General features: G+C 34.2%; 1 protein-coding gene across 1 annotated transcript in view; it reads right to left on the reverse strand.

Annotated features, from left to right (window-relative positions):
* MAN2A1 (mannosidase alpha class 2A member 1) overlaps positions 1-21,631 on the reverse strand; it is a 107,729-nt gene that overhangs the window by 36,525 nt on the left and 49,573 nt on the right. The window contains exons 11-13 of the mRNA XM_074533687.1: positions 20,982-21,096; positions 18,098-18,165; positions 1,273-1,438 (exon numbers count right to left, since the gene is read on the reverse strand). Coding sequence (XP_074389788.1) covers positions 1,273-1,438; positions 18,098-18,165; positions 20,982-21,096 — 349 coding nt within the window. The remainder of the gene's footprint in view (positions 1-1,272; positions 1,439-18,097; positions 18,166-20,981; positions 21,097-21,631) is intronic.

The following is a 21,631-nucleotide window of genomic DNA, read 5'->3' on the forward strand; positions in this document are numbered from 1 at the left end:
ACCACTTTGATAACACAGAGATAAATATCTCAGGTACAGCTGAGCAGGGCTTATGCAGCATCAGGACCCTTTCTGCTGCTCCACCAGGGAGGAGGCTGGGGGTGCACAAGGAGCTGGGAGGGGACACAGCAGGACAGCTAACCCCAGCTGACCAGAGGGATATTCCAGACCCATCATGTGACATGATGCTCAGCAATAAAAACTGTGAGAAGAAAAAGGAAGGGGGGATGTTTGGAGTGATGGTGTTTGTCTTCCCAAGTCACTGTGATGGAGCCCTGCTCTGATGGGGATGGCTGACCACCTCCCCAGCCTTGGGACACAGGGAATGAATTCCTTGCTTTGCTTTGCTTGTGTGTACAGCTTCAGCTTGACCCACAAGCTTTCTCACCATTGCCCATCCAATTTTTTTCCTCCACCCCACTGGGTCAGTGAGCGAGGAAGTGTGCGGGGTTGAGTTTTTTAGCAAGGTTTACCCATAATAATTATCCCTTTGGAACACAACTGAGAGACAGTTATTGAATTAGCTTCACAGAAATATTATCATGAACCAAGTTCCTACATCAAAAGGAACCAAAACATAAGCCTGAAAGCAATACAGTGTTACTATTGCAGTCATACACCATTACAATTTTATTAAAAATTTAATTAAATAAATTTCTAATGTGTGATGTGATCATTGAGGACAATCTTCTATAATGATGTACAACTCAAAAATTCTTAGAAGTTTTGTTTCAAACAAAAAACAGGAGGTGGGCTTGAAGATATCCGTCCAGCTTAAGTATTTGGAAGGGAAGAGGACATCTAAATGTAAATGCTTAAGCCATTTCATGTACAAGAAAAGCCATTTCATGTTCCGGCTGGAGTGCTTGAGAACATACAGATGTATGTGACTGTGTGTACAAAATGGCACTTGAAGGAAGAAGCAGCTCAATTGAGAAAGTGAGGGAAAAAGACACACATCCAGTATTTTCCAGTCATGGTGCTGAAACTGATCCTTTAAATGTAGTAAATTATATCACAAAATTTTAACAGCTTATCAGTTTAAGAAACATTAATGCTAAACACATGTATGTTGAATTTTAGGGGGCTTTTGTTGCTGTTTTGGGTTTTATTTGTTGGGGGTTTTTTAATTTAAAATTACTGAATTAATAGTACTGTCTACAGAGAAGAGAGTTGCCAATATATGAAGTACACTTTCCATTTTCTTCAACTATGAAGCTACAGCATATATAAAAAAACATATTTTAATGCTTTTTACTTAAAGTAGGGTACCTGATATGCTTCATGAGATACTGTAGTTGCTCCATCCCAAACAGCACTAATCTGGACATTTACAGGTTTTCCCAAAGGAGACAATAATTTAACTTTGGGTGAATTCACATTGACGGAAACCACTGAAAATCGCTCTTGTTCCGTAGGATTATGTATCAAAAGGTATCTGAAAAAAACATATTTACTAAATTATCTCTTGGCAACCAAGCTTCTTCCTTCAGGTTTAACGTTACCGCACACAAATTTTACATACAGAGGATTAAAACAATGTTAGAACAACAAGTACATACCACAACAAATAAATATACAAAACATAACCAAGAAACAACGGTTATTTAAGATCAACTATGTGCAGATCTTTTCTAATGCTATTATTTGCCCAAAAGTTTTTGAAAATTCCTTACCAAAAAATACATCTATTTCCCATTATAATTGCTAAAGAATTGCTATTAACAGTTGCAGGCATAATCAAGATACTTAAGGGCATTTTAAATGTATTTTTCAGGCTGAACTATCAAGCTCTCATCGACAATAGCCTCTTTTTAACACAGCTTAGAAAAAATGAGGGAAGAAAACTGGCTCTACATATATATTCACTAAAGGAGCTAGTTTCTCTCTCCTAAAAGGGAAAGTACAAAATTATTTAAATTATAATTTAATGGCAACTCTTTGCATATCTTCTTAATAGGTACATATGGAATAACTATTTTTTTCCATAGTGTTCCATTTGAACACAGATTATGCTACTAACCAAAAGAATCAGCCCTGGGCTGAAGATTGACTTTATTAGCCTATATATTTTTTTATTATTATTACAGGTTCATGTATTGTAAGGTATAGAAAAACAAAACTACACTAGAACGTTTTTGTTTCATGCACCTGTAGGACTATCATCGTACTTCTTGTCTTTTCACTGACAAGCTCAAAGAATGCAGTATTTACAGCTGTTCCCTGAAGTTTCCCTCTGTTTGTGTCATCCTTTAGAAGAAGTCTTTTAAAACAGAAATTGCTCTTGCCAAAACTTCTGGTGTCTTCTTAACTATAAACAGCAGAACCAGTACTCAATCTCCAACCTCCTCAACACTCCCCACCGTAAAGCAGTTTACTTCTTCATGAGATCTGATCTTACATCAATACCCATGAGATCCATTGTTTACTTATCAAATTACTCCTTCCATATTTCTTCTAAGTAGATTCTCCTTCTCTGCTCTGTGTTTTCTATGCAGATTCTTCAGGGTTTTGTCCATGGCTTTATTTCTTTTGCTTTCACATCTTAAACCTCAAATTCAATTACCCCTTCACAGACCAAACCATTTCACCTAAAATTGCCTCCATCCATCCAATCTACAAATCTCATTCAGAATCCTGACCAGGCCACTATTTCTCCCTTATCTTCCTACTGGCTTCTTTTGCTTGCCTGCATCAAACTTGGCTAGTAAATTTCCCAGCACTTCACTGCTACCTTATTACCTCACAATCAGTATGAAATGAAAGGTCAACTCCAACTTCTCATTAGTTGAATAAACAAAATCAGAGGCTTTATTAGCTTTTTATATCAAGAACTTTTGGATGACTTGCCACACATCAAATGAGCTCCCCATAAAAAAAGTATTTTCCTTTTAACTCCTTAAATTCGTGTCCTGAAGTATTGTTTAAATCATGACTTCTAAGTATACCAATGATACTCAACGTGCATTTGTGATCACAACCAAAAATGCTTTGGGATGCTTTCTTTTGCCCTGTTTCATGCTGAAGACTCCTAGATTACCAGACAATATAATAGTCAACCATATTCTGGGTTCAGAGTCTTTAAAAACTTGTGCAAGACTCTCTAAGAACCTCCCCTAGACCTGGGTAGGGCAACTTACACTTCTGCTTGTGTGGAGCTGTCTTATTTCTCAAAGTTAATGTCAATAGGTGTTTTTGCTGGTTTGTTTTAGTTTTTTTTTAATGACATTAGTGGAATCAAAAAACCCAGCTAAACCAACCCTGCTCTCAGTCTCAACCCATTACAAATTAGGAAGAGAATAGAAATTATATCAAAAATTTTTAAGAACTCCTCATGTACTGTGAAAAAAGAGCGTTAAGAACTCTGTCAGAAACAATACAGGTTGACATACGATTGAACACCAAAGCTCAAAATAAATCCTCATTCTCATCCATCAACAGAACACCACAGATTTTTTTTTCTTTATTCTTCTTATACAATTGAATTCCTCAATTCCTATGCTTCCAAGCAAAAGGAGACCTTATGCATATAATAATTTTTCAGTAATGCTACACATTCTCATTAAATTTAAATTATCGGCCAAGCAAAGAACATATTAGTGCAAAAAATATTTCCAGAAACTTTGTTCACCTTCCCATAGCTACAAACATATTTCACAACTTTAATTAGTTGCATGACAGATTTACCTATAACAAAAGGTAAAGGTAAACATAACCTTCAGTCTTATGAACTGTTGTATTATTATTATATTTCATCAGGCCATTTAAAAAAAACTGTATTTGTATTAAACAAATCTATTGTTGTATCAAAATATATACGTTTTTAAACTTCTTGAATCAATGTATTTTAAGTTCATTATGTGTGTGTAGAGTAATAAGACAGAGGAGGCTAGCAATGACAGGGTAGATTTTCAGCACTTAAAGGAGTTCTGACTAGATACTAATATTCTGTTTTGACATACTATTTCAGGAGGACTTTTGTATAGTAATTATAGAAAGCAAGACATAATTCTTGTGCATATACAAAAGCACTGACTAATGTAATTAAATTACATTACTTCAGAAGTACTATCCAGCTCCCACCCTTAAACAATATCCCACTATAAAAATTTTAGATTTTATTTGGAAAAAAAGAGCTACACCACAATTAAGCTGTATCATTGCAAAGACTCTCACAAAGAATTGAATGTATTAATATGCTGTGGTTGCATTACAGAGAGAAGCAACTGGATAATATTTAAAGTTTTCTATTCCTTATCTTAAGGCAAAAACATCATGAGTATTACCGTCTTTCAAAAGAAGCAAGCAAATACTTCCTTTTCATTATTCAGGTCTTTGGCAACAACACCAATAAAATAATTTAGGTTTACAGCCTTCATTCATTTAAAGAGTGAAGGGTTTTAATGGCTATCAGTAAAAATTAATATGAAAAATTTTATCCAAATATTTTATATTAGAGGGCACCATTATGTCCAAGAGTCAGCCATAATTTATTTTGTTTATTCAGGAAATCTAAGAATGTTAAAACTATGCTAAAATAAACTGCATTGGTACAAAAACCATGACTAAACCACTCACACAGAGACCATGCACTTCACCTCTGCACTGGGAGCAAGAGTTAACTGCTCCCAGCCCATTCAAAAAAGAGAAGTTATTGTAGATTTGAGCTCTTAATCCTAAATTGGATGCATCACAAATATTTGAAATTTAAGAAAAGCAAACCCTGACAACTTTTCAGACAGATTTGGAAAGATATACCTTGAATTCTTTTACTCCCATACTTTTTTGGGTGTCTGAAATTCCAAACAAGTATCTTTTAGTCACAGAAGTATGACCACCTTTCCTAGATAATCTAATATTAATAACATTAATAAACTCTATAAAATGCATACATACAAGAATATTTTGACCAGATTTTCCTGTAGCACAAGATTTAACTCATTGTGGAACATTTTCAGCAAGAGCTGGAATGCTCCCCTCCCCTCCCACCCCACTGCTGCTTACTTTAAATACTTTCATTTTCAAATAAAGAAAATATGTCAACTGCTGTAGCGATATTTACAGACAAATATATGAATAAAGACTATTTATTTAGATCTCTAACAACTCTAATCTCTGCCTCCTAAAATATTTTTTCCTAAACAGAAGAGCTTCAGTATTTCAAAAGATCACTGTTTTTTGTTTCTCCAATGTGCATAAACATATAGGCATATACGCTGATGCATACATTTACTGGTAACACCTGCAATACACCATAATTAGCACTTCCTTTTGAAGTTCATTCATCCTTCCTTCACAAGGGATGCATTCAACCAAGGTGGGAAACCACAACTCACTACTAGTAAATATCAGAGCACCAAGAGTGATAAGGGCTTATTCAAATACCACCTTTCAAGGCACATGGGATTTACAGTTCAAGTGTTCAGTGTTCACTGTTCAGCAGAGTAACTTCATTCAAGTACATCTGGACAACCAATTCCTTGAGGACCTCGAGCTCAGACTGACCAATTTTACTAAAATTTCTACAGCAAACTTTCTGATATGGATAGGAGCACTTCCCATTATAAACGGTTTTATCAGAGTCAGTTCTTTGGACCCATAAGCACAATTTTAATGCAAAGTTACACAAACAAAACCTTCAAAGCTGATTAGTTTCTTTCACTCTTCTCCTATAAAGGCCAAGGTAAAAACCACCTAAGGGGTGAAAAAAAATGCAACAAGTACACCCAAATCTGAGAAAATATATGAGCCATGAGGCTAAATTATATACTATATCAGTGATCTTCCAGTGAAGAACAGAAGAGAAGAAACAGATGCATGTGAGTTCTGAAAGGAACAAGAGAGAAATAATGAAAACAGTTTTAAAGGCTTTATGCTACAGAGAAAAGGAATTTAAGTAACTACATATGTCAATAGTTACCAGAAAGGCTGTTCGGTTAGAAATCACAATTCAGCTAGAAACGTAACATGAGTTCTTGACTCTTGATGGACTTCGATAGAACTTTAAAATCGTAAACAACACTGAAATTCCTTAAAAAAAAAAAATTAATCTCACTGGGTAATAGAATCAAAACTGTCTCACGTCTTAAAATTGCAAGAAAAAATTGCTTTGAAAATGGGAGAAGAGTCAGTAAGTAGTAACCTACTGACTCTTTTTAATTACTGAACACTGATGTGTTAAGATAAACTCAGATTTGATATTTAAACTGCATAAAGCACTCCTTGCCATGGTAGCTTCCAAAAATACCATTAAAAAAATCAAAACTATGAGATTTCTGATGTATGGCAGAATTTCAACAAAAAAGCCCCCAGAAGTCCAAGAAAATGAGAATCCTAAGAAACTGCAATGAATTTCCATTACACAGATGCATGTCTTAGGGGATGGAGGTACAGGGAAGGAAAAGAATCCAGACCATCTATTTGAACCAGACACTTATCTGTTCATTGTGCAAATATGTATACAGCCTCCCCTGAAGAAAAGACTATTGTTATTCTTGCATTGAAGCCCAAGAAAACATCAAGATACCTTTTTCCTCTTTTTTTTAAAAGTACAGAACAAAACCGTAAGTAACTTGAGCACAAAAATTACTCCCCTTTTATAAAGAGAGATCCTTGCTGTAGGAAAACTGGGGAAAACATGGAATAAAACCTAACATTAACCATTCCCTTTTCTTAAGAAGGAAAACTCTACTGAATACTTTGAATACTTACTCCAACTGGTAGGTTAAAAAAAAAAAAAAAGGTCAAGTAGTTACCTAGCTCTTTTCAAAACTCTAATGGTCCCTCATGTCAAAGCCTCCTCAGTCAAGAGTATGAATAACATGACATTTTAAGTACAGGTCTCCTCATCCATTTTGTATGCTTTTCTGCTAGGAATTACTAAAGATGACCTATAAAATATAATTATAGAGCCTATAAAATAATTGTTCTGGAAATAAATGCCATATATACAATCTTTGGGATATTATCTGTTCATAGTGCTCCTCTGGTTATATAGAAATTAGACATTTTCCAATATCTCAATCCATGCTCTGTTCTTAATATTCCTTTAGGAACAAAACTCATCAAAAGCCAACTGTGCAGGCTCGTGATTGCGATACTCTCCTTGGCAGCAGATTAATGCTTTTTTTCCTACAGCTCTTCTATCAGTTACTAAATTGGGCTTCAGAAGCTGTGTGTTTCACAGCACTTCAAGACACTTTTCAGTTCTATTCAAAATTCATTTTGTAAGAAATTTAGGCAACAGAGAAAGTTTTGGAGAAAGTTACTCTAACCCTCATGCATGAAAATCTTCTGACCAATGTCCTCCACTTGCTGAAAGTATTTGAGTCTGACTCATACCAATTTCAAAGAAAATTTGACTCAGCAGGTATTTTAAACTATCCTTATTTCCCCCTCTGTGAAATTAATATTTATTTCTCAAATGTAAAATATTCTCATGATTTCAACCAAATTATACTTCTTCTACTGCATGTTATTGCAAATACTGAACTTCATGTCTCTGTGCACCTTGAGCTATTATCAGTGACTTCTGATCCACAACCTTCTTTCAACAGGGGAAAACTACTTAAAAAAAAAAAAAAAGAAACAAAAAGTATCAAAATCAATTTGTAAATTAATTTTGAGATAAAAACTCATAAGCCCCTAAGGAATTACTCAATGTATTTTGGAACAAATATGCATGGATACTTGTCCAATAATATGAAAATAATTTTCTTCCTAGTTCATATTTCAAAAGGAAACAAAATCAGCAATACGCATTAGATACATCAGAGCTTTTTCTGGGTTCTTTTCCAGAAGGGGAAGTACACTTCCAATGTTAAAGCATACCAACTAATCTACAGAAATCTGATGTTAGGGATTTAGAGATTTAGAAACAGAATTTCTAGGGAATGAGGAGAGAGAGAGGGGTGTAGAGAGGTAAAGGTAAAATGCAGGATTTTCCAGTATGAGGAAATTTCTTGATCCTTTGCATTCCTACAGAGAAATGATCTGTTGCTACCAATCCACACAGTCAGTATGAGTAGTTACTGCACTGTTCAATACTGCTCACCACATGTGAAATCCACCTATCTATGGTAATAGTAATTTTAAAAATTCACCAAAAAAGACCTCCACAACCCCCACAAACATCATTCTGCAAACATTTAATGCATAAAACAGTTAAAATGGCAGCACTCAGACAGTCTTTCTTCAAAAGTGATACAAAAACACTCCAGCTTTTACAACAGATTTGCCAAGTGACAAAATAACTTTTGTCAGAGGAAAAAACCTTTTTGTCCTGACCAGATAATTCCTTTTTTTCTGTACAATATACAATAAATTGCTGTGCTTGTGCACAACAACTCTTAAGCAGAAATATTCTCTCATTAGAGCTACCAGCTCGTATACAAACACCATGCAGCCTTTAAAATCACTGAAAGGTCTTACATGTCTTAAAACAGTCCCTTTTTCTCCTTATTCCACCTGGTCAAGCAGAGGTCTATGCACAAAACAGACTGTTCTATAACCTTAGATCATGTTAGGTGCTGCAAAATACCCCTTTTCCACTGTGACTCCCAAGAGTAAACTGAGGAGACAAAGGAAAATCCAGATATTAACAAAATCCCCTGTGGACTAGGAGGTTGCTGTAGCTTGACCTCTTAGATAAAATGAGAAATCAGAAGGGCAAACTTTGAAAAATGCTGCAGTTGCTATTCTTGAAAAAGTCCAAATCTGATTATACTGTTTTGCAGCTATAGCACCAGTTTTTCTAATACGATATTAAATTTTTTATTATTTTCAACAACATTTTCTCCAATTATGTCTTCCTATTTTCCACTGTGTGTACAATGACTGTTTGTAACAAACCTGCATGCATTTATAGACTTATCTTCCTTACTATAAGTCTTTTCAAACTAAATAGATGATGCTATTGATGCTCTTCGGTGCTTTCTTTGACTTAGTGCTCCTGCTTTCCTATTAACTCTTCCCAACTTCTCACCCCATATTTTTGATGAAGTCTTCATCACTCTTGAGTACAGCACACTATTTCAGCTGCATTTTACAAAGAGCATTTCCATTTAAATCATGCAAGAGCAAACTTGGCTTTGATACCATACAAGCAACCCTCTCAATGCCATCTTCTGTCATACCTAGTGTTCTTCTGCTTCACTAATGTCTATTGGTCAGTCCACACCTTATTTTTCAATGTGATGTGCAATGCTTCCACTTTCCTGCTTCTTTGATTATGGAATATATCTCCACTTTACCAAGACAGTTTTAAATACTAATCCCCATATAGAGTGGTAGTTGCCAGTATGACATCAACTTTTATAATCTATTTACATTCTACTTTGTTAGCATGAGAGATAGAAAATTACTTGTGACTTTAATATCTTGCCTAAAGAAGTCTTTACTTGTTTTTCGGCCTTACTTTGCACAAAAAAATTCCATCCTACTTAGATTGATTTAATTTGGATTTAGATTTGATTTAGATTTTTCAGATTGGATTTAATTTGAATAATACGTGATATCCAACATTTACCAATGAACATTTATCAATGAACATTTAGAAAACAGCTGGGCAATCAACAAGTCTGTCTATTAACTGAGTGAAGGTAGCACAAAGTTAATGTCAAAGCAACATATGAAACTACAGTGAATTGTGCTTAATCAGCACACCTAATAATGTTAAAATTAATTCCATAGTTTCTACTGAAACCATTTGTATACATAACTATACAATCTTAGACATTTAATTAAATTGAAAAGTCTTTTGTTTATGATTAGGACCTAGGGTCTCAGATATAGTGTCAGATGTAAACACAAAATCTGGAGCAGAAGGAACATGGGTGGTTTATTAAAAATCAAGTTAAACAAACAGCTTTCTATTAAGCCAGAGAAAAGCAGGTTCTTCCCCAAAAGAAGATTTCAATATCTTCCCCCAAGGGTCTTTTAATTGACTGGATAAAGTCAAAGGAGATTTATCAGTTTACCTAACAATATTAAATAAATGCTACTACGTTCCTCTATATCACATTCAGATAAGCATCTCATAAATTCATCAATACTATCACAAATGTAACAAGAAAAGAAAATCACTTTACATCAAAGCAGCAAATTATAATCCATTTAATCTGTTCAATCTAGAGTAAAATATTGATCTTGAATATATATATAATAAAATGTTATAATATATGAAGAAATAGTGGGATTTTTCCCTCTTCTTAAATAAGACATCTTTTGAAGTTTATGAATAATAACCTTCATAAGAGCTAATAGAATGGTAATCTTAACCTCAAATTACCAGCAAACAACATAAATTTGTGTTACTTTTGTAAGGTGGAAACAGAACCTATTATCCAGGGATCAGCTTTTCATTATACTATTAAACTGATGACATCAAGAAATGAGGAGATACTTCCAATAAATAACTAAATTCACAAGAATCTACTTCAGTAGAGTTGCAACTAACACAATACAATGCCATAATTATAACAGCATTTGAAAAGAAAAATGTAGTTTAGAAATAGAGCTACGCTAAAATTACATATTATTTTCAAAAGTAGTAATGTCTGACAGTTCTGGTTAACATACAAATAAAAAAAACCCAGTGATTCTGTGCTTATAAAAAAATAATCTCAGCTTGACATTTCCGAATCACTGTAGGAATACCCTTTCTAATGACAACCCCAAATCTGAACTTCAGAGTCATTAATAAAGCTGAGACAACATGCATTCCTACGAATTCTCTCCTTTATAACTCTACAGAGAAATCTTTATAATATCCATTGCTCATGTAAAAGGCGCAGCATTAGGCAGACAATAGGCACACAATCCATCCCTCCACTCTCACAGGAAACAGGACCTTTGTGTGGCTTTCTCGAGAACAAACCATGGAACAACCTCAAGAAAACAGCATTCACAAAAAACACAGACAACAGCACAGCAAGAACTATATATTTCGAGAACATGAAAATAATCAACATCAACCTAAGACAGGACTTTTAAATGTTATGTACCTACTACATATGCCAGATACACATACTTCCTATGATTTAGATGGATTGTAGTGGCACATATATCCTAATCTGGAGCACATAACTACTCTCCAATTAAGGATAAAAGGATTAAGTCCAAAGGCACTATTTTAAATTTTTCTTTTACCACAAAGTTGTGAGATGTTCTGAGGTCCAAGATGGGCTTGAAGCCCCCTGACTTTTTCAGGATCAGGAAGTACCTTCACTAAAATCCTTTCCTTGTTCCTCTTGTAGTGCAGGCTTTATAAATCTGCATTTAGAAGGGAAAAAAAATCTGGTTCAGAAGAGCAGAAACACTTTTAAGTATTCCATATCACTTCAGTCTGTGCCTTGAGAGCCTTGGACTAACTACAATATTGCCTCAAGGTAACTCCAGTAAAAAGGCTGAAGGGGCCAGTGCCTGGAAAAAAAAGAAATAATACACAAATGTACTAATATACTGAAAATATGTATATGCTATTTCCAAAGCTTCTTCAACAAGTACATGCATAGGATGCAGATCTTTCAGCTGTATTCAAACCATTCACTACCATGCTCCTTCATAATGATCACTTTCTGTGCTTTGAAAACAAGCTCAGGCTTTTCCGTCCCATAGAGTATGTTTAGTTCACCTCTTTCTTCTGCATTTCACAATATTTCCACTGCAGTGCTCTCAGAGGAAACCAGAAATTTATTGTAAGACCTAATTGTCATATTTTATTTAAATCTTGTAATTTTTTATAGCTACTGAAGCATCAAACACCTTCACTACTGCCTGATTGTACTGGTACTGCAAACCCCAAAAAAAGATGCTGATATTCCATGTATTGAAATGAAAGGACTAAATTTACAACTTAGAAAAACAGCGAAGATCCTATGAATCCTACAAACTAAGAACTTATTTACTGGTTTAATTTTGCAGTGGAAATTTCAAAGACAGTCAGTAGACAAAAACATTTAGAACAGACTGTCATTGGTTCATCCACAGTAAGACCAAAAACTGAAAAAAAGTTTGATGTATAAGAATTTTTATGCACTAAAAATTAATATTTAAAAGTTTGAAATGTAACAACTTTTAGAATAACTTGAATTCAGAAGCATAGCATTCAAAAATTGAGTTGTAAAAAATAAAAATTATTTCCACAAAAAGCTGTGAAGTACAATTAATTGCAAATCAAAGTTGCTTTTTTCTTCTTCATAATGAAAACTTATCGTACCTCAAAAAATGTACCACCATTCAATTTTAAAGCCCTCAAACAAAACTAGGCATTCATGTTGTTTGGTTTTTAGACTTCATAGATAACTTTTAATGAGATGTCAATTACCAGTGCCTGGAGTAAGTTCTGAGATAAGCCTGTATGAATTATATTTTTTAACTTTTTTTAACACAAAAAGTAGAAAACTCACACAGAAAATCCAGAAATCTCTGAAAAACTATTATGACCTTACAAAAAGAGTGAGAATAAAGGATCAAGGTGCTGTGAAACTCTTCCATACCCCTCACTACCTGTCCCATTAGACATTGTCAATGGAGAGTTTGCTGGTTTGGTCATAAAGATATTTGCACAGCTAAGTTCCACCTAAAAAACAGAATGAATTAATGTATCATGCTTTTTTGTTCCATTTGAATGAGCACCACTTTTAACGGAGTGATTTTTACTGAAACAGTTATTTCAAGTTCACATTTAGCAACATTTCAAGATTCAGATGTGTGAGTTATCCTGAGTCAGCCAAGCATTTCATTGCCTCTGCAAGAGCTCTTCCATCATGAAAACCAAGGAGAATGCTTTTTAAATATCCAATCAATTTAGTCAAAATAACCTTGAGTTTACTACAACAGAACATGTTCCTGGCGGTTACAGGTCACCTGAAATCTAGTAAATTGATCAGGCAGCTGAACACTGAGATTAACACTTTAAAGTAATTTTCAAAAAACCATTAGGTTGCATCCAACTTAAGCAGCTGGGGTATTGGAAATTAAATGCAGGCTCTTCATATATCACCTCTAAAGTGTTTTCTAATTTTTCACCTACTTGCACTACTGTGTGCTTAATAGATGGGCTTAATTATGCATTGTTTCTTAATAGAAGCAGCAAGTATTAAGGCTTGACTGAATGAGTATTCACCCTGCCCATCTCCCTGAAAGACACTAATACAGAGGTTTCACTTAAACACACAAGATTGTGCATTTTGTGATCACTAGTTCATCCAATTAAAACTTGTAAGTATTGGTTTGGTTAGTGTTTGTTTGTTTGCTTGTTTTTTCAAGATCTTTTTTTCTTCTCTGGGTTTTCTTCTCTGGGTGTGCACATTAACAATGCATTAATTGCTAGAAATATGTATGAACACATCTTAAATGTTACTGCATTTTTTCCTGTTTTCTTTAAATTTGTTTTTTTTTCTTCATTGAGCTTCGAAAATACTTTTTCTTCCACTGTCCTTTTTTTCCCCAGCTGTTTTGGAGTATAACTAGGAATATATGCCTCTGAAATCATGCAAGCATAAAAGGAATTTAAGATGTTTATTATTAAAATGTCAAATGCTGCTGGAGAGTCCCTCTAAAGGGAAGGGGAAAGGAAACAAAAAAATCACCACCAAAGCAAAAGTTGCCAAATGAAGAATATTACCCTGATCCAGTCACATTCTAAGCTCACAAAGACACAGTTATGACATGCGACTAACAAAGTTTCCTTCTCAAATTATTCTTGCTGTAGTCATCCAACCAAACACAGTACCATACCCATTGCTCTGTCAAAAATTTTTTACTTTGGTACATTATTCTCCATTGCATAATAAAGTTAGCAATATAGCTTTAATTTCTGCATTAAAGTGCTGTGTTGAGAAAGCAGTGAATACCCTGCCAAGTGAATTTTTGAAAATATTATCAAGTTGAAAAATTATAGAGGTAAATTGGGATTTTCTTTCTGAAAAAATACCATGCATTTTGGACCTAATGGTATAAACAACACTTATGCCAAAACTTTATTAAATACAACTTTATGCCAAAACCTGCTCATGGATAACAAAGTCAGGATAACAGCCAAGATTATTTTGTAGCCTCTATTTGAAAAAAGGAAATATTCTTTTATAACGTGGATATCACTAAACTGCTTTGACAGATTTTTGAGGAAATAATTTATATCCTCCCATAATTAATCCTCTGGGCAACCTAAATATTTCAGCTAATGGAAACAGCTAGCTAAGCTATTTTATAGTCTGCGAAGATATAAAACTGGCCTGATAAGAAGGTTACCATATCATATTGTTCCTCTAAGATCAGTTGACAAAAGTAATTTGTGGGAAAATTACAAGAATAGCTGGTATAGCACAAAAAAAAAAATCCTAAATAGATTTTTTTTTTTTTTAGTTTTTCACTACCATAGTATCTTCAGTTCAGATATGATAGAGTGCAGTGGAACTCAGTATTGAAACTGCCCAGGCAGGTATGTGAAGGTTCAAGAGTTAAAACGAGAAGGGGGAAGAAGAGATAAAACCTAATTGCCATTGGTAGGCCTTTTCACTATGATTCACCATATTGAGCCAAACAAGACCACTACAAGATGCAAGCTGGTGCTGACACCCAATCCAGTCATTTGGTCATGTAGCATGCTCCCCTGCAATGCTGTGTCCAGAAAACAGCACAGATAGGAATAGCTGGAAAAGCCCTCCCCTCACAGCCAGCGTGCCCTTGATCTGCTGCTGACAGCCTGAACAACAGGAGCTCCAAACGCACCCCCCACCTACCAAGTCCAGTGAGGGCAAGTCTTTTGCCTTTCAGAAACTATGAGCTCTGGTAGACTGTTCCTGAAAACCTATTATTATACTGGTACAATATAGATATTATACTCCTGGGCAGTAAGAGAGTATGAGCCAGCATCCAGTTTAGCAGCACACTCAATGGGCTTTGTCACCAAGACATGCAGTAATTTTAAACTTCAGAGCAAGACAGAAGTAGTTCCATATCTAGTTGGATATTTTCTTGTGAAAGCTCCATTTTTCAGCTAAATTTTTTTTTCAGCTACTATTTTTTCAGCTAATATTTTTTTAAAAATCATGTATATTAATTTATCAGTTAAAAGGGATTTAGTGTCATTAAAGACTCCATAATTTCAGTATTCAAAAGCCTGATCATTAGCCCACTTAGTCATCCTGAGGTCATGGAGTCAAAGACCTAAAATATCCTGTACACCTATTTCATCAAAATTAACACATTACTTTAAAAATACATTTCTGGATTCATTAGGATATCACAACAGCACTACAGAGAAAAGATGAACAGGTGTGGGCAGAAACAATACCAAAGAGGTTACAGGTGGCACCTGCTTAGAAGCAGTTTGAAATATAATTCTCAACTACACAACAATATGGAGATACTTCACACCGGAACATTAACAACTGAATGAGAGATTTCTTCCTGCTTTCTTTTTCTTCCATGTAATTGAGTTGTCCTAGGTCTCCTGTACAGTCTGTCAGATCAGTTTTCACTACCAACTACAACTTCCATGAGCAGTGAAGAGAACACTTAACTAAAAAATACACAAAAGGAAGGATAGATGAAACAGACAAAAAGCACACTACCAACTATGGTCCTGTAGAAAGCTGGTTATATTTGTAATCAGTAAAATAAGGAAAAAAAAAGAAAAACGCTGAAATTTGAAAAGCCATTATGAGTTTCCCATCAGCAGTGTCCCTCCAAAAGCACAGGTGATATGACACACACTTATGTAAGAATAACCAAGATAGAATACAGATTTTTTTTCAAATTCTGACACAGAAATGCAAACATATGAAAAGCTAAATAGCCAATCAAAGAAAAACTAAATAGCCAATCAAAATCAAACACTTTGCCAGTTACACTGATTTAATTTCTATGCCATATAATGACATATTAGAACACACTAGCAGAAAGAAATCCAGAGATTCAATTACACATAGAGGAATAATAAAGAAGATTAAGAACAGAAGATAAGCAAATAACAAAGTTTTGGTGAAAATTAGTTTTTAAAGTCTGCTGATGCTCCAAAATTTTAAATGGAAACAAACCAGTTTCCTTCTTAAAAGCTCTAAAGTTTGAAGTTCAAGCATAGTAATTCTTAACATAGATTTATTGAGCTGAGTTTAAGCTTCTACTGAAAATAACATTTCTCATGAAATGCTACAAGAAAATTCAGATGCAATCATAATAATCATATATTAGATCTAACCAGTAGTTACAGCGACATCTTACATACCACTTTTCCCAATGGTAATAAATTTAGTGGAGATTCAGACTACAACCAGAGATAAAGTTAGAAGCCTAAAGAAACTAAGCTAATTTTAATAAGCAAAAACAGCTTAACAAAGAGATATTCAAATGAAAATTTTAACAACAAATGAAACATGAAGTACTGTACACTTAAGTAAAACATTTATGTGAAACACTTTCAAAGTTTTCTAAAAAGGATATAAAAAACCCCAGGATTTAGTCAGTAATATCAATATTTTTATAATATTTTTTTGCCCTTTCTGTCTCCTTTTTCCCCTCTTCAATCTTTTTCCCATATTTCTGACTGCAGACTTTGGAACATATATCATACCTTATATGACTGCATGGTATCTTCACAATACCAGATAACAAAGTTAGCAATTTTCTACTAGTACTATTTTCTTAGTAAGCTAAGACCAGTTTAGAGACTACCAGCAGTAGCCAGAATAATATTACTGGTAATGTCATGTATATCTATTTAATTTACAAGTCAGACGGGGGGAAAAAAAGGGCAAATATCTGAAATTAGGATCAAAAAGGGGAAAACTTACTTAGCATACTATGCAGGGACAAAAGTGGAACACTGTATGCAAACAAAAGGTGTATTAGGGGATGAAAAGGGCACAGGGAAAATTTCAACAGCTAACCTAGGTAAGTAGAGCAAAGGCAACAAATCTACCCTCAAATAGCAAAGAAAATCTACATCATAAGTTGCTTCCAACCAAGTGCTTATATACTACATATACAATCCTCTTCCAGTGAAGAAACCTGGGGAAATAATTTTGAAAAGCTAAAACATTATTGTTAAATAAATAAGCACCTGAGTTCTTGGTCATTTTGGACAAGTTTAAGATAATCTATTAGCATCTCTATAGCACTCCAATAAGAGAAGCCCTATTTTAAAAGCATTCTCTAAAGAAAAGCATACACTAGACACATTATGTATATTTAGTGCTGGAAGACTGAAGACAGCTTCTCCTGAAAGGTCACAAGAAGGTCACATATATATATATATATATACACACACTTCAGCAGTTAGTCGGCTGAATAGTTGGACATCTGCATCAATTAAGCAAGTAAGCTTTATTAGTTTGCCACTAGAACTAGAGAAATCAGATACTAACATCAGGAAAAACAGCATTCACTGCTTTTTAAATGAATCTTAAATCTTCTGTTCTGTAAGCAAAAATCTTGCATTATTTGATTTACACAGACAGCAGTTTTCATATCCGGCCATCTTATTCACTTTATTTGGATCAGCCACTTTAAATGAATGTGTACATTATTTTAGGTGGGATACTGAGTGTTCATGGACACAGCAGGATGCCAATTTCAGCAGAATACCCTACAATTACATATAAATAAAAAGTAACTCCTCTTAATAGAACAGTAAGTTGGAGTTAAGAAAAAACAGAATCCTAGTTTATCTTCTACTTGATTTTTAAAATCAATTCAGAATTTATAAACTGTGATTTTTAGGCCTTAAAAAATTTAACATTTTGCTCACAGAGTTAACTGAGGCACCTGTAATTCTGCCTATTTAGAATCTTCTATTGTTTCTCTCAAGCACAATCTATTTAGTATTACAATGCTGTAAAACCACACAGAAACAGAACACTTCAGCTGTGGTATGTGAGAAATGCCTATAGTTTTAACATGCTGTGTCCTCTTTCAGTGAGACATAATAATATTAGCATAATTTCCCAGAGTAACTTATTAATTTTTTTTTGTTCTATTTTGAGCAAAATTTGGGAAAAAAAGGGAAATGGCATAAAAAACTACTTACTAGGTAGTGAAAACACATATATTGCTAAAAGAATCTCATACACTCGGTAATATATAAATTATTTACCTTGGTTGCAATGTCAGCTTTATAACTGTCTTGCGTGGCAAAGAATCTTGAGAAGCCTGAACATCATCCTACAAGAGAACATCTTTGAATTTGCTTTTGAATACACTTCAGTAAGTAATATATGAGCGTTCCTATTACATGCATTTTGTGGAGTACAAAACCACAGAAATCAAATCTTATTTTAGCCTGTTACTGAGGACGACAAACAACAAAATTTAATAAACCAAGTACTTCACACTGACAAAAGTAAGACACTTTGACCAAATCACTGGGAAATACTTATTTTCATTAAAGATTTTATTAGATTCCATTATTAAATTATTACACCTGTGTTTTCATTTTTTCATACAAGCCTTCATAATCACCGACTTCCTTCAAATTTTGCAAATATTTATCACATATTTTTATTAAATTTCTGCTACAATAAATTTACTCTGAAACAATATGCTCCTGGGCACTTACCACAACCAATCACTGTATAGTCTTCTGCAAGCTCTCATTGTTACCTTATATTGTACAAAAAGAAGTTTCAAAAAACATAATTTGGGGTGTGGGGTGGTACAGGGCTCACTTCCACTGAGGAAAGGCAGAGACAAGACATTGCTGTCATCGTTTCATAGCCTAAGAGAACAGCCTGCTGGTTCACAGCGCATTCCAGTCAGTTCTTACAATGGTGACCACTACAGACTTTGAAATTGAAGTGCAGAGTTCTCAGTTCCTCAAAACATCCTTAAAATGAAGTTTTTCAAGTCTAGCAATTTTCACTTACATTTACATTTTCTTTCTGCACTGAAAGAACTAATGTACAGGAATTGTGTAATGGTTGTAGTTTTTTTTTTTAGATTTCCAATCTCATCCATGATCCAACCAAAGCTGGGTCATTCTGGGATCTTTAAGGGTCTTCTCATTATCAGCATATTGCCCTCCAAATGATTTTTTGTTTGCATACTAGTGTAGAGTTTGTAAAACTTAACATAAGAAGTACAAAGTATCAATGAGAAAACCATGATGCTGTTGTGTGGAACTAATAATTAAAAAGAGTAGAAAAAGTGGAAGTGGTATCATTCTAGAGTACTTCAATAGTGTCTTATTCCCAACACCCTTTTTTTTGCCTCCAAAAAAGGGAACTTTTCCCTGGTTGTCCCTGCTACCTACTGGAATTCTGCTGCTGTGATTTTGTGCTCTGCTCCTCTAAGTGTTTTTGACTTCTTCACCTCTCATAAACAACAGCCACTTTCAGTCTTACAGTCTTCATCATGTGTCTTTCTCAACTCTCTTGACATCCATTCTGAATGCCCATCTCTGAGCAATTCCTGATGTCAGCTTCCATCAGCCACCAAAACACCACTCCAAAATGAATGCCTTTGAACTTCCAACTTGAACTCAAGGTTTGCAGAGGTGTTTTGTAAGTTACCCTAAAGTTCTCCTGTTGGCAGTCTACAAATACCACATTGGAAAGGTTTTTTTGCTATTTCCAATGCATAGCGGAGATACTAGATTAATGATACACTGCAGATGTGATGTGGCAAACAGATAAATCTTAATCTGCTTTGGTAATCACCTTATTTTTTTGCTTTATATAGACACAATAAATTCATTGCCATAATAACTCACTCTTTAATTTCTGCTTTCACAGTGGTAATAATAGCTTATTGAATTAGTATGCTCCTAGGCAATATACAGTTGAAACAGTAATTAGCACTTTTACAATGCAGTGGTGGTATTAATCCAGACTGATGAAGAACAGGAACAGCAAACGTTTAGTAAAATGTAACATCACAACATCTTCCAATATAATTTAGAGCAGGAGTAAAACCTTCATCCCATGAATGCCTTCAAAATATTCCTACTTTATGAAAGTGCACATTCATTTTCCAAAGACGAGAAAAATTAATATATTTGTGGCACACAAGCATGTAGCATACACATGCAGCATATATTTATACATATATATTTGCATAAAAGTAATAAAAAGTATAAAGAACTATTTTAACAAAAAAGATTTTATGTATACATGTGACTGGAAGAATAGTTCAAGATATGACACACCTGGCACAACTAAACCAGTAGAATGTATGTCATGTTCATTATGTCAGAAGTGTGAGATAATCATATCAGAAAGACTGTCTTAACCCTGCTGTGCTTATGCACAAAGAACTTAAAGCATCTCATTTTGTCTATCTTCAGGGTAAATGCAGTAAGTAGACTTCCTAAAAATTCATAGCTGTCACTGAAAAGCACTTTTGTTCAAAAAGTCATGAAACTAAGAATTCTGAAAGGAAGCAATATTAGCAAGTGTGTTTCTTCAAGGGGTTCTTTACTGTAAAATAGGTCTCAAAATGATACATGAAGATCCATTGCTGACTTTATCGCCCATTTCATCGAACACTCCTCTTTCAAATAATTTCAGCAAAGTAAAAAGAGCACAAGGTTTTGTCTTGACCTAATCTTGCAAACTAAGGTTAGGCTTCTGTTAGGGATGGAAATTTTCTTCTTCCCACATTTATTAAGTTCCTCTGTGAAGCGAAGTCAAATTACAGGACTACATACTGTACTATATTTGCTCATGTATATCCCTTAAGTCACCAACACATTTATGCCCACAAGAAAATTAGAACACCTGCTTTTACTATCTAACTCAAAAAGGGCAACAAAATAAGTCCCTTTCCTTTAGCCGTGTGGGCATTTTTTTCAGCATCAACTGCTGACATGCTCATTTTTTAAATTCCAGCATCTTCAGTTATTGCAAATAGCGATAAGTAGCACATTTCTGAGAAGGCATTAGGTGCAAATTTAGTTCTGACATTTCCTAGGGTTACTCAAACTGAATTCAAAGACATAGTTCACATTTCATTTTTGGAAAAAATCAAGGAAGAGAGCTCACCATCTTCAGAAGTGGAGTTGCTGAGTCATAGTTATAATCACTTTTGTCTCTTAGGATAAGAATATGAACAGAGTCAATTATTACTTTCTTCAAATTCATTATTGAATGGAAAAGCCTGTTAAAACATTTAAAATCTTAGTTAGTTTTCAATTGGTTTTATTCAATGTTGTAACACTGAAATTTAAAAACATTAAAGAACTCAAAAATATGAGTTGCAGAAAAATAAATAAGAATGTTAGCATCAACACAGCATGAAAATAATAATAGTAGCAATGGGTGACCAGCCTGAAAAATGCAGAAATATTCTGAATTATATTCTTGTCTTGCATACTGAAAGTAAGGCACATCTCCTCCTGTATGCTGTGCTACCAAAGGTGTATTCTCAAAATACCAATTATTTTTTCAAAATGCTAATCTTAGGAAAGTTTGCAGTTTGTATATTTGATTTTCAGTTTCTATAGTGGAGACAAGCCTGAAACATTTGTCAGAATCTCAAGACTGTGTTTACACAGGATTAAGAGAACAATCAGAAATACAAAAAATATAAGCTATAAACTATATAAACTACCAGGATGTCCACAAATTTCTGAAGACAGAGAGCTGGATAATTTTATTTGTAAAGTGAAAAAAGCCTTTATTTCACTTTCTCA

Source organism: Zonotrichia albicollis, chromosome Z (assembly GCF_047830755.1).
Source record: "Zonotrichia albicollis isolate bZonAlb1 chromosome Z, bZonAlb1.hap1, whole genome shotgun sequence".
Classification (NCBI taxonomy): Eukaryota; Metazoa; Chordata; class Aves; order Passeriformes; family Passerellidae; genus Zonotrichia; species Zonotrichia albicollis.